The sequence below is a fragment of the Apteryx rowi genome, unplaced genomic scaffold (assembly GCF_003343035.1).
Source record: "Apteryx rowi isolate R43461 unplaced genomic scaffold, aptRow1 scaffold_138, whole genome shotgun sequence".
NCBI classification, from domain to species: Eukaryota; Metazoa; Chordata; class Aves; order Apterygiformes; family Apterygidae; genus Apteryx; species Apteryx rowi.
Window position 1 is genome coordinate 1178136 of NW_020447619.1, and position 15175 is coordinate 1193310.

The 15175-nt window shown below is 36.1% G+C and overlaps 1 protein-coding gene across 2 annotated transcripts in view; it reads right to left on the reverse strand.

Annotated features, from left to right (window-relative positions):
* Positions 1–12529: 12529 nt before the first annotated feature.
* Positions 12530–15175, reverse strand: part of NEK10 (NIMA related kinase 10) — a 95352-nt gene continuing 92706 nt past the window's right edge. For both annotated transcript variants that reach the window (XM_026057293.1, XM_026057291.1), the window contains exons 33-35: positions 14176–14284; positions 12671–12723; positions 12530–12589 (exon numbers count right to left, since the gene is read on the reverse strand). In XM_026057293.1, coding sequence (XP_025913078.1) covers positions 12530–12589; positions 12671–12723; positions 14176–14284 — 222 coding nt within the window. The remainder of the gene's footprint in view (positions 12590–12670; positions 12724–14175; positions 14285–15175) is intronic.

Genomic DNA, 15175 nt, shown 5'->3' on the forward strand with positions numbered 1-15175 from the left:
ACCAATCCACCTTCCATCTTCTGTTTATTGGAGAGAAGTCCGCTCTCCTCTGCTGGCCATCAGAGGCAGCCAGTACTCCATCCTTCAGAGTCACAAAAAGCAGTACAAAATATGCTTCAAAATTAACAACACTACAAATATATTAAGATAAACACAATAAAAATCATTAATTATAATCTATTTCTTAACAAAAATAACACCATCAAATACGAATGAATGCTTTATACTATCACACAAATCCAGACCAAACAAACTATGCTACTTCAAAATATAGTTGTAATAAGATCCAAGGCATTTCTAAGGCATTCATTACAGTCTGAAAATTTAAAATCATATGACATTTCTACCAAAAGATATTAAAATGGGTTTCTTTAAGTGAAGATCATTTTACACTATTTTGAATGTAAAATGATTATGAGAATGCATATTCAGCTTGAGTAGGGCCAGCATATCAAGGTTTAATTTAAATGAAGTCTTTCTGAATAAATAATCAATACAATCAGTTCCACTGTCAGCTATATGGAGTGTAGATTTACTTTACAATCCATCAGATTTAACCACACTGCATTCCCTTTCTCCATTCTAGGAAAGCCAAACTAAGACATTTAACTAGAATAGGAGTTGACTTTTAGTGATTACATTGTGGGAAATGTATCATTTACAGTACATAATATTAGTTTGGAAACCATAACCAGCTGCTGGTGGCATCTTTAGAATCACATGTCTTGGTGAAGCAGGAAGTCTGACATTCATTTTATGTCAAAATATGACAGGGTTTGCTTTGGCTTTCAAAATACATGTACAAAAACAGGTCAAACTATACACTCATAGTTTCCCACTCTCCAGTAATTATGGGCACTGCTATTTTAAGTCTAGAAGGATGCTATGGCTATCTTCAGATTTGCCAGGTATGAAATAAGTATTTTTGAAGATGCCCAGGAAAACTGCATTCATTTTCATTTTAGTCCAGTTGCAGCATGTACAGTCTTTAAATTTGTGTCTTTAAAGCAGATACCATCTGGGAGTCACTGGCTAAAATTACATGTAAAAATATAATTTAAAGTTCAAGTCTATGTTCACTCGGTAAGATTATGGTTTTATCTCCTGATATCTGAAGGAGATGGCCACCTAACACTTGTCAGTGATGGTCACCACGTGCCATGCCTGCAACCTTACTACTACTTCAAATATCCCCTGCTTTCTTCTTTTCCTGTACCTGCTGCCATGGTTAACCCTAATCCTTACCACAAAAGGATTAGTATTAACCATGGCAGCAGGTACAGGGAAAGAAGAAAGCAGAGCATAACTGAAGGATATGTAGTGGTGGTAATTAGTAGTGAGAAGTTATGTGACTAAGGAAAAACATTGGGACTGCACATGCTGTTTTCCTCCTTTAGGACACCTGAATCTGTCTTCACCATAGAATATGCTACGACCAACTTTACCCTTTTCGTCTGATTTTTAAAGCAGTCCTTAATGGGCCTTTGCTATCATGACTGTACCATTGTATAGATGCATAGATACTGCTTCATGACTTTCTACACTACATATATCTGAAAAGAGAATAGATTTTTTTTATACTGTCCCATGGGCCATTTTTCACTGCTTCACGATTCAGGATGTTAAAGTCACACATTATAGGTGAAATAATATTCTTGGATTGTTAAGAAATGAATGCTAGTTAGCTATTCATATGTTACAAACCAACCACTGCAAAAACACTCCCCCAGCCTATGAAGAGTCCACAGTATACCTCTGTATCAAATTTCTTATGAGTAATCATCTGATGACCACAATGTTAATAATTTTCAGCAGAGTTAGCAGGGCTATGTCATCAAGTGCAGTCTGGTTATTTTCAACAGTTATGACTGCCATAGTACCAACTGTAGAGAAAAGTTTTCATAAGTATTCCTTACTAAACTGTAGGCAAAAAGTAGCTTCTCTGCTACTGCACTGAGACATTTTTATCTCCATTTAATATAGAGCAAATAAATATTGAAATTCTCAAAGTGCTTTTAAGTACTACAGTTTTGATTAGCAGCAAAGCATGTATTTAATTTACTTATTCTCTGTTAAACAGTAAATGAGTATATAAAATGTATACACATGTACATGACACATTTTATATACACATATCTATACAATGTGAGCCTAAAGATAGACATATAATATACAGACATTCTGAAACAGCAGTTAAAGCAGCTATTTTTAAAATAACAGTCCTGTCAGAAGCTATGCCAGCTGCAAATTCTGACTATTAACATGTCATATCAGCAGTAGAGAAACTACTTCTAAATATTAAAATTGTGTTGATGATGTTTAATCTGTTTCTAATTCTGGTACAGTGAACCTACATAAACTTGCTGTCTGGTGATATTACAAAGCTCTTTTTCTTCCCATAAAAGACACAAATGGATATAAAAAAAGGCTAGAGGCTTTAAAATATAGTTCCAGAAAACCTGACTATGAAGCAACTCTTAAAAAAAATACTTTATAAAAATAGAAGATGTGTACTGCTGGGAGCTGTATTTTCCACCTAATGTACAAACCTGGAAGCAACTTTCCAAATGTTCCTTGTAAAGTGCTTATGCTGTAAACAAATCTACGCTAACAGTATCATCCTGAAAATATCATACATGAGGTCTCTTGAAGCTGTCCCACATTGGAATCCCTCCTGGATGCTACTGATGAGCAAAGTTTGTCCCTTTGGTAATCAGACAGCATCTGCTGAGATACAGGAAGTTTGACTTCATCAGGAACAGTTCTGAACAGTTTTTTCACAATTACAAGTTCTTCTCTTTTGTTGGATAGCTCTTTGTTCCCCTTGATAGTAGAGATACCTGAAAAAAAATTGGTAGTTAGCATTTGWTGGAACTAAGAAGCCTCCACTAATCACAATCACCAGGTCTAGGATCAACCTTTCTGCAATCAGCAGAAAGCAACCATGCCATCAATAAGACATACAAGCCAAGCAACCCCAGATGTCTATGCAAAGAAATGTTTTAGTTCAGAGTTTAGAACAGAGTTTGATGCTAAAATCTCTGGGTGAAATTCTATCATTTATGCTATATGCAGGGAATTAGTTTGCCTAATGATCCTCTGACTCAAAATTCATGGACTTGTCTGCACAGCACACAAATAGAATTAGAGCAGCATGGTGCAAAGGTCTCTCACAGCTAATCAGTGAGGCCTGAATGCAACATAAAGCATTCGTGGGCCAGATTTAACTTATGTTGCTGTTGTAATATCTCCAGGGACTTCAGCACAATGGAAAACTAGTTGAAAGAAAGTCTTTAACATCACTTCCTTCTCCTTTGCTAATCCTTCTTTAGATGGCTAGAAAGAAAATGAGYACATAAAGTGATGTAGCTGCTTCTATCAGCTTTATATGTGTGAAGACTACCCCATTAAATAATTGTCATATTATATTTTTGACTCAAAACAGCACGACTCTCTACTGCTAGAGTAAGACCTCTTCAGACCTTTTCTCTCTGACATAAATATGCAACATGTATAACACAGATATCCAAAACCTAAGCCCTATCAAACATTCCTCTATACACAAAATACCTCGGGAAGCAGAACATTATGTTGATTACTGAAGTACTGAAAGACATGGAAATATTCCAGTAATGAGCAAAGAAAAAATATCTTATAGTTTTACACACACATATCAACACATGTACACAGAAATCCCTCGCTGAAAGATCACTATTAAAGTTGTAAAGCAAAGTATGTGTAAGAAAAAGAAGCTAGACTGAAGGCTACCAGCAAACTTTCATTCAGCCCCCTGTGTGGATAATATAATCCCTAATGAGGCACTGTACCTGTGGAAAAAATAGAATGTGGTCACACAACTAAAATATTTATCATGATACCTAACAAGAAGAGCATTTACTATGTTTTGAATCACAACTACTGCAATATAGTTAAAAACATTTAATATAAGTCTTTGTGCATGTTATTTCCTAATTTTTACACCGTAAACTAACTTCTCTCCAGAAATTCCATTATCTGACATCACCCACTCAGGTCATCTGCAAGATTGAAAGCATTAGCTGCACTGCACAGACTCTGCTATTTAGATTAATAAATAGCTTCTAGCAGTCATGGTAGCAATCCTCTGTGAGGACCAGCACCAGAGAATGACAAGATACACACTTTCTGGAAAATATAAGAAAGAACATCGCACACTGGAGTGCTCCAGTTGTCAGAGACCCCCTTCTGTCTGTCCTTTTGGAGCTTGACTCCTGTTCTACATGGCTCTGTCCTAGTCTACCATCCGTCCTACCTGCAACCCAATGTCTTCACCTGGTCAGTCCCAGACAGTTTTTCCTTCTCCCCATACCAGTCTCCTTTCCAGTATTCCCACATTCCTTTTCCTGCTGTTTGACTCTGTATTAGATGCATCTCCTGCTCACATTCTATCTTCTACCTTACCAGTTGCTACTCACAACTTCTTTGCCCAGACATTACCTTAAGATGATCAGATAGCCTCACTTTCTGTTCTGATGTCTAGACTTGACCTGACAATTTTTCTATGCTCTGTGAAGACTAAGCATATTTAAACTGTGATTTTTTAAAAGATTATAACTTGGTTACATTGGCACAAATTTCTAAGAGAATGGTAAAAGTCCTATCTATCTTTGACAAAAGAAGTACTTCCTTGGTCAAATTTGAAAACCTTGCTGTAAAGCACAGCTTAACAAAGAAAATGTCACCAGAATTTTTTTAAGGGCACGTAATGTAGGGCAAAGCTTCATATTTTTAATAACCTTCATTCAGGGCTGGAAAGGCTAAAATCTTTCATCTCCTTCAGTAGCACAAATTTCTAGAGGTACAGGACTTCATGGAAAAGTGGAAAAGTCAGGGGATTATGGTGTTTTAGAGATATAAAACTCCAGTAAGACAAATAGCTATTCCTTCTTTTTAGGGAATTTTCAGATGAACGGTCTTAAGTAGAAAGTTTTAGATTAAATTTCAAAACTGGTGCTGATATTTCAATAAGGCCTAAGAGTTACCTTATCGTTATGGAGTACCATGTCAGAGCCATGAAGATCTGACTTTCCGTTATCTGTAAACAGTTCCGCCGGGAGAAAGGCAGTCTTCATGGAAAAGTGACACAACTATATCTTGAGGGACACTGTGTCAGTTGTTAGCACTATACTGACATCCTAGAATAGCTCTGGTTGTATCTTACCCTGCTACATGCAAAACAGCTACATGTGTAACAATGTGAAACTCTTACCCTAGCTACAGTCATCAAGGATATCTTGAGACAGTTTCAGAGAATTTATCTTCATATGACTATGATTTTTGAACACTAAGGCCAATAATGTCTTCCATCTGTTAGAAAACTTTAAGATTGCCTTTCACTTAGCCTAAGAATAAAGCCAGCCCTCAAAACTTCTTTCAATAACATCCTGCTATGAGATGTATTTCTTTCATCTCAGCAGAACTGCCCTAGCTAAACCAAACCAAAAAAGCCTCAAACAATAAAAGATTCTCTTCACAACAGCTCAGTGTGTCTAGTTCACAGAAGTCATGTAAGATAGAGTTCTGCTAGCACAAGAATGATTCCAGACTACATTGAGCTTTGTGAACCACCTAGAGTAGGAATGTGCCTTCTCGTTTGATATTATTTGACAGACTTCATCTATGCTCTATAAAAAGAAATCTGCCAAGCTGACATCTCATGGACACACAGAAGTTATTCTTGAAGTAAATCTTTTCCTTAAACTGGTAGATAGACCCACTTCAGAACTGGAAGAGCAAACCAACCTTATCTCAGTCAAACAAATCTGTGATGACAGATGCTTCCACTCAGAGATGGGAAGCTCATATAAGAATGTCTGAGAGCTCAAGGCATGTGATCTCTACAACGGATCAGAGCCATCTGCCTAGTGTTGAAAACAGTCATCTTCACAGTCCAAATTCTGACAGACAGCTTCATAAACATGCACTGCTTCTACAGACAATGTGGACTTAAGTCATCTGCACTGTCAAGAGACTATTTAATTTTGTGTATTCATTACTGAACTGTATCAACGATTCAGGATCTACAGGGCATCTGAAATTTTGTAGTAGGCCAGATACCCCTTCATCTTTTTAACACAAGGACTGAAATGCACCTTTCCACCTATTGCATTGCTGGAGAGAATCTTCAGTGAACTGAGTAAGGAGTGATCTTCTATGTCAGTGATAGTCCTACCATAGGATCAGCTTATTTTGGTACTTGCACCAGATGGGTCCCTGGATCACACCCCTGTTCTGCTCAACATAATCTCATAAATTACAGCTAGGTCTGCATATAAGTCATTTATACCTAGCAGTCTGGATGCTAGCCAAATCTAGTAATCTGAATGCTGAATAACTCTAGAGAAACAAATAGCTTCTGCTGCAGTTCCTATCATTCTGATTCACAGAAAACAACCTGAAATAAAAATCTTAATTAGACTGACTTACTAACCAAAGAGGAAAAAGTGTTTTGTTTTGGTATAATAAATCAGAAAAAGGAAAATTCTCTTTCTGTGTCGTTGGACTACTGGCCACCCCTGAGGTGACCACAGCATTCCTGCAACTTTCCAAAGATCCAGTTAGCAGTAATTTTTTCACACTTGGCCATCAGTTTTTCACAGGCACAAGTGATAATTCTTTAGGATCTAAGACATACATTTCCTTTAGCTTGAGGAGGATGAAGATCTGAGAATGAAGCCTCGAAGCCTCAAAGCCTCAAACAGTCAAAATTCAGAACCTGCTGTCATTCCTGAACTATATTATCCTCCTCTATAAGTCATTATTTCTCAAGAGCTCCACTCTACCATTAACAATAAGTCTTGGTACACCTGTCTTCTCTTTTGGACATAGCTACTACTGATGTGGCTCTAACAACTCCTTGGTAAAATTTATGTCTCTAGCAATCATGAAAAGGTGCAGTGTACATACCACTATATTCAGTGGCAAATTACGTACAATAAGTGTCTTTAATCCATCCCTTGGCCACATATTTCTTTGTCATTGGAATACTCTATATTCACCAATGTGACAAGGGTTAGTCACTGCCTTATCATAGGAGTTGGATGAAATTGTAGCCAGTATCAATTGTTACTCCATGTTTTCATGTTGCTCCTCCTTTTTCTAATAATTTCTGTAGAATCTGTGATTTGCAAAATATAGGCCTATACTGCCTCTTAATGGAAGGATAGCTAACTCAAAAGACATGGTAAATGCTGGTTTGTGGGAATAGAACTGCCTACATACAACTGAACCATCAGAATTGCAGCCATGGATGAAGAAGAAAAGGGACTGCTGAGCTTTGTCAGCCTTTTATATTTCTTTGGGGAGAGATATAAACCAACAGATTGCTGGTATGGCTCCAGTAAATGCTGCTGGCCAGAACAATCTTCTTTTGTATATGAGAGACATGAGAAGTGAGAATCAACGTGAACAAACACTTGGAAGAAGTCGTCAATTAACTGAAAACACAAGACAACATTAATAGGTAGTGGTGGTAGAATAGAATAACATGCAGCAGAGTTTCTTAAATCACCCAGATATCACAAAGTCAAAAAATCCACTTGAGATTTCGCAGCACTGGAGCTGTGTACTTTCACCTACTGGCTAGTTTGGTACATAAAAAAATTAGCTACCCTAAATAAAAATTTGAATACTTTAATCATATAACACAATTAAACAGGTAGATTAACCTTGAAGAATAAATAGATAAAATGGTAAGAATTTGCAGATAAAAAAGTAATGCGTTTATATTTTTGAATGATGTACCAGTGGACCATTAGCCCCAACACAAATGAAGTCTGCCTCAAACAGTCAAAATTCAGAATCTGCTGTCATTCCTGAGCGATATTATCCTCTTGTAACACCTTGAGCAATTCTTTGACTAGCTAATAATGTATAACTATCATTAGAACCAGAGTTGACAGTTCTCCTCTTCATGAAATAGCTCTTTGTAACTACATGAATGTTTCTCTAATTCTAAAATTCCAATAAAAATGGAAAAGAAGCATTGAACAAAGCTGTGAAAAATATGATGAATGACAACATATTAATTTATGCATTTGATTATGAACACTATTTCCTTTTATTCTTACTTGCACTGCTACTGTTCTGGGTCCTACAAAACTAATCTTGAAACAACATTTCTGCCATAAACAGACCTCAGGTCACACATGCAATAAAACTTTTCCTTGATACAGTCAATGAGCTACAGCAGTCAACTGAACACAACTATTGTCTCTAACCATTGTTATTTTTGTTTATTTGTAACAAATCTTTTTACATAATTGAGTTGCTGCTTGGATTAAGTCTCTTAATGCAATTAATTAAAAACAGATTTTTGCATCAATTTGGTATTACATGTCTACCTCAATATAAAGAAGACAATGAGAGTTTGAAACTAGTATTCATTGTGCTCTTCATAAATGATCTCACCAAAAAACCTGTCTCGTGTGGTATAATGTTAAATCAGGATAGGGAAAAAAGGAAAGAATGGCATGATGGGTATGAATAGAATAATTTTGAAACATTCAGGGTTTTTTTTTTATGTGTGTTTACTAAATGTCCGCATAAATAAGTAATACAAATCAGAGCACTGAGTAATTTCAGGGGATTAGTGACAAATGGGCACAAGCTGATTATTCAAGATAAAGCTGAGGGTCATTATCCTCAGCTGGTCATTAATTCCCATGAAATGACTTGTATTGAGATAGTAATTACTATTATAATGAAAATGAAAAAAGCAGCATGACATTTTTCTTATGAAGCTGTCAGTTTCTAAAGAATTAATGTTTCTCTCATCACCCAATCAAGTTGCTTGAATCATTTTTAACCCTTTATACAGTTTACTCATCTTACTACAATTTTCACACCATCTTCCCACTTAAGATTTGGTGTCCTGTCATAAATACCTGGAATTTGGGACACACGCACGCACACGCGCACACACACACACACACACATACACACATAAAGAAAAGAAAATAAAAAATATTTCCAAAACTTTTTCTGTATAAAGCTTGCTTCACAATGAGGTAGGAGACTTCATTATTATGTTATATGCCATTAAGCTACTTATTCTGCATTTAATAATACTTTTAGGAAAAACACATATGCCCCATGTTTTTGCACAGGAATCCACAGGAATCCTTTGTTCAGAAACAGAATTCATCTTGTAGCTTTACAACATATGGAACCAATATCGTCGAGTCACATTGTTCAGAAATCATCAAGAAATTGACCCTAAAATGAAGAAACAGCTTTAAAAATTATGCAACTTTACAAATAAATTTTGTAGTGCTCTGGTGTGCCTTCTGAGGTTTCTTAAGTCTTTGCAGTTCATTTTTTCACACCTCTATTGGAAGAGCTAGAAACTTATTAATGGCAAGAGGGAAGGCAATTTATTTCTCCATTAGAAATACTACTATTCTTTGTTTCCATTTTGAGAGCCTCACACAGGCTGCCTCATTCCAACTTCCCCTCCTAGAAACTGAAGACTTCAATTCAAACTAAAAGCATTTTAAATAAGCTAAGAAAGTTAAAAATAGGAGTGCTGCCCTGCTACATGTTCCTAACACAAACAAGATAGATACTTATTACTCCTATACTTTTTTTTCCAAAGCTTTCTCTGCAAATACTTTTGTAAGAAAGGGATCCCAGGAAAACTACAGGATGTACTGAGTTTCTGCTGAACTCAGTTCTGCAGTTGCTTCTGAAATGGTTCACTGTGTATAACAGAGAGGAAGTGGAGTGAGGCTCATAACAGGTTTAGGCAAAAATGGCTGATAGAATATTAATCTGTGGGCTGCAAACCAACTTCTGTGTGGTAGAATAAAGCCAAATAATAGTGGACACTGATAAATGGCTTGGACTGCAGCTTGGGAGAGTGATTTGTCCTTCTGGCTTGCTTAAGCTGTTTGGAGAGTTTGAGGCAAAACCTAACTATGCATGTCTGCTAGCCAAATGAATCATTTGATACYGGACAGCTATCAAAATTGAACTGTTTGCTTGTCTGGACAGAGTGTGAGAAGCAGAAAAAAAATGCCTAAGTGCTGAAAGCTCTGAATAGCATTGAGCAGAGAATACTTTAGAAGACATGGTAAGTCTTCTGGAAATAGAGAAGGACATTTTTGACAGCCGAGGCCAAAGTATGGTGTGTCAAAATATTTTCTGAAATATCTAATTATTTGGGAGTAGAACAGGGACTGGAAAAGGAGTAATATAATAGTGACAGGGGAACCAAATGTAATAATGCATCACATCAGATAATAGGATGCAATAGCATGGTGAAAAATTGAGGGCGCGTATTGTTGCCAGTGACAGATCAACAACTGGGTTGCTGTATGGCTATTCTTCATGTGCCAACTAAAGCCGGGACATGCTAGAGTGACACATATGCACTTGAGTGGGTCAAAGCCTCTAACAACAGCTGCTACATGCACATTAGCAATTGTAAGTAAGAAACAGAAAATAGTCAAAATTCAGGCAACACGCTTCGAAAGAGAAGGAGATTTTACTCCATTCCTTTCACCCTCTCCAGAGTCAATTTTGGCTTTACTACAAGTCCCATGAATGAAGCACAAATCAGAACTGCCTGTGGATAATATTATCAGCACTGCTGAGGAATCAGCATGACTCAGGGGAGTCACAATTTGATTTCCAGTTTTTCTGTGCTCCTGAGAAAATCAAATACACTGTACAGCACATCCACTGACCTGAAGAATGATGCTGAACATTGCCTGGTCTTCTTTAGCCTTTATGTATGTGTGGAAATGTACTGACCCAGCTTACCCTTTTCCTCCAGTTTCTTCCTGCAGGATAAACACAGCATAGAAAAGAAATACCTTATACTACACTGTCCTCCTGCGTGGCCATGAAGAATGGTCTCTTGTATCTCCTCTAAAATGAAATTTCCAAAAATGTAAAAAAACCTTTAAGATTCTAAAGAACAACTGCACTGTAGGGAATCCCAGCACAGCAGAAAAGTAAGCAGTCATAAACAAGCACTGTCACTAAAAAAAATAGAATATTAATTATTTTTGTGCTGTTAGTCTCCTGTGCATTCATGTCACATTCCTATGTTACATGTTGAAAGTACTAGCATATTTTACTGGAATCTTTAAGCATTCTATACATTTCCATTAATAGATATCTTATTTTTATACTAGTGTGTGTAAAAGACTCAGGCCCACATTCAGCAAACACCTGCTCAGTTACAGTTAATTGCAATAAGATACTTTTTGCCAGTCTGTTTGGGAATTAAATGCCTGTACAAATACAACACATTTATACATTTATAATAAGGCCTGCTAGATCTTGATGTCAAAAGTGAGAACTTTTTTCATAATTTTATCACAAGTTGTGCACTATTTAATATTTTTCTACAGCTCCCAATTTTAAGAGCATGTGATTAAGATAAAAATTTAAACTACTTGAGAACACTTAGAAACAAAATTGTTAGGCCTCATGGCTGCAAACTGATCTGTAAAAAAGTGTACCCTAAAGTTTTAAAGAAAAAATATTATGTATTTTTTTATTTTACTTTGGGAGTGCTGAATGATATTTTTTCAATACTTGCAGCTGGCAGTTGCAAGAAACTTGTAAGCTAGAATTCCAATTTAATAAGAAGCTTATGAAAATATTCAGACTGAAAATTGAAACTTCTCACACGAGAGTCATTCAATAGTGCCATGCAGAAAAGTGTATTGACTTTGCAGAGATAATAGATAACCGGAAAATATCACTGAAGCATCACAAGCTACAAATTCTTAAAATCTTTTAACATCAGGATTTTGATTTTTTTTTTTTTTCAGAAAAACTAACTGCAGTCTCCCAGTCTTTAATACGTTGATTACTGTCAAGAAGAGGAACAGACTTGGTGGAAGTAGTGAACTTTTTTGCACTAAAGTAAAACTGTGATGATAAATAACAGACAAGGAGGTAAAAACAATGAGAAATGCTAAGCTTACGTTTTGGACTATATCCCATATTTTTTATATATTCTCTTTCTTGGGTTCCTCAAAGGTTTTCTGCAGGAGAGATTTACCATCTCAAGGACAAGGTATCTGCCTGGTTTGAAACCCCTTAAAAAATTTTTTTCCCTTGCCCTTCTGTGTTAGCAACCACTTTTTCTGCGTTTTGTGCTGTACTCAAACATTTTGCTAAATACATCAGCTTAATCCTTTCAGCCCTGTAACAACAGAGTATTATAATGTATTTCTATTAAAATGAGTGGGATCACCTTTTGTTCAACTGTGGTTTTATATGGAAAAAATTTGAGGAGATTGCTGCCAAACTTGTCCCACTCTTGTTATTTGAGTGAGGAAACCATGTGGCCAAAACAGCTTAGATAAGCTAATGTGTCCCAAAATTTCTTCCAGTCCATGCATCCATGTGTTATAATAAAACATGTATTGCACTAAGTTTAAAGTGAAATTGCAATTACAAAAACAGAAAAATGATACATTTTTTAGCATATCATAATTTAATTTTTCCTTTTTAAATTGAACACTTGGGCTCACCTATTAGAAGAGAAATTGTAATAACCAGTTTCTTCTAAAACCTCTTCAATTAGAGTCTACAAGTTAAAAGAAATTCACTTCAGTAAAATTATCTTGAGTAACAAAATATTATCCCTTAAAATATATAAAAATCTTACCTGCAGCTGTTCATATGTCATCCCTTGTGCTGTGTCAAAAGTGCCAACGATACCTTAAAGTAAAAGGCAAGTAATGTTATACTACTGAATTTTGGGTTTATGCACTCTAATCAGTTTCCTAGTAATTCCAGTGCAAACATACTGACAACAGAGATACTTGTTTAATAAGAACATAGTTAGTTTTGATTAGCTGCAGTTTATTGCACTGACCACAATGACCCTTTGTAAAGGTGAGAGGGGTCTTATGGCATGATGTGAACATTTGAGGCACAGGATGTTACATTATGAAAGAGAGTCATAACTGATGGAAAAGTATTGATTTTTTGAAATATTTAATGTGAAAGAACATAATAATGCATCACTTTGCTATACTTCCCCACTTACTACTTGTAGTGGAAAGGGCACACAGACAGCAGCAAATTGTGAAGACAAAAGTATTCTTTGCTTGTTAAGAGATCCAAAAATTACAGAAACTGAGCATTTGATCAATTTGCATGGTTGTCTCAGGGAACAAAATACAGTTCACGTTCAAAGTGATTGTTAGGGACTCGTTTCTTACTCAAATGTCATCCTTGACAGCTGGTATTAATTTCTGTTTTCACAATAAGCTGTGGAAGTGATATGCCAGTTTCAACCCAAAGGCCAGCAAAAACAAAGTTTTTCACCCTTCTTTCAGTAACCACTGTTTTTAATCTTTCTATGTCCTCTAGCCCATGAATTGCAAACCTAACTTTTCCTGTACTTAGAAGAATGGAAATGACAAAATACAAGCTGCACATTTCCCTCAGGTCCCCTCAATATTCTCTTGCCTTTATTGCACAAAGAGGCATGTTACGGAACAAGTCTCTGACTTAGGATTGTGGTTCCCCACCTTGGACGCTGCCAGTGAGAGTGAGTTTCACTCAAGATGGAGCTCATGATTTGTCACTGTACGTATTGCTAGTCTGAAGTATATTTGACTCTATTCATTTGTTAAAGTATATGTATACATATTTCACCATATAGATTGTGGTGTAGCATATACATTTTGCTTTACAGTTCCTCCTCATGTTTCTGGGGCTTAATCCAGATATGTAATTAAATCATCCCAGTATAACTAGGTTCTAAATATGATAGAAGAACAACAGAGGGTTTAAATACAGTTTGTTTAAAAAACATGTGAAAGGATAGGCAAATTCCAAGCAGGACRTGTTCAGTCACAAACACTCCTGGTGATTTTTATAGGAACAATGTGCTATTTGCATTGTTGATACTTCTTCATAACTCAAAAATATACTCTTTTAAATTAGCAGAATGTTCCACCGGTGGTAAACTGCACACCTTACCAGGAATTAAAAACAACAACAACAACAACAACAACCTACTGACACTGAAAATCAGTATAGTCAACATAATTTCGCTATCTTTAAAACACAAGTCCTTAGAGCAGGAGTTCCTTCTACTTCAGTACCATACCCTTATTAGAAAAATATATGCCACTACAGAGGTTTTGTTGCTGTCTTTACCTTTTCTGTCATTAGGAACCAATATATTTCTACTTGAAGAGAGAAGTAACACAGGGCAATCTGCTGTTGAGAAGTTGGGCTCAATCAGTTCAGGAGAACCTTGGAGCAGCTGTGGCAGGGAAAAAGAGGGAAAAAAAAGAGGACATCTGAAATCCCTACTCTCTTTTTGCCAAAACCTCAGACATCTGTAAGGAGTCTACAGTTTACTACATTTCCCATCACAATCAGAGGTCAAAGGAGATTTCAGTACATTTTAGATTAATGAAAAAGTGGCGAACACAATTGTGAGTGTTGTACCTTCTCTTCAGAGATATTTACTGAACAAGCTGCCAACCTGCACTTGGTATAAAGCACAGAGTTCTTTGGTCTATCTGAATGAAATATCATAAGCTATACATTTGTGTGAAGGTAAGCAGGGAAGTCTGTTCCCTCAAATCTAGGAGAGAAACAGTCAGTGACTTTGGTTTTCAAAACTGGGTCTCAAGTGAAAACTGGGTCTCAAGTGAAATTGTTAGTCCATATTCAAGTGGTATAATTTCTATTAGCAGGAATTCAGCACTGCTGAAAGTTGAAAGTCTGTTCAGCTACTTGGTTACCTGAACAGCTACTTAGTCATCTGATGCCAAACTTCTAAATATCTAGTTTTGAAAATATTCACTGCTACAACTTTGAAATGAAAATATTTTTGTAGGCAAGAAACAACTTAACTGTTCAACTTAACTGTTCAACTTAAATTTTTCTCTATTTAGGTTCTTCCTCTTAACTCCAAATTATATTCATATTAGCCAACATAGTTATGATGGTGATTTTGGTAAGATTCTGAAAGTGTGCTTAGGTGGAAATACTTACCTGGCTCTCACTGACTTAAAATATGCATCATTTATTTACTGATGTTAAGCAATTCCCCATCCTTCTAACTTTGCTTTTTGTTGTTGTTGTCTTTAAATAATTTCTATTAATGATTTCCTTCAAGACAGAAATGCCCAGAATTGCATTCAGC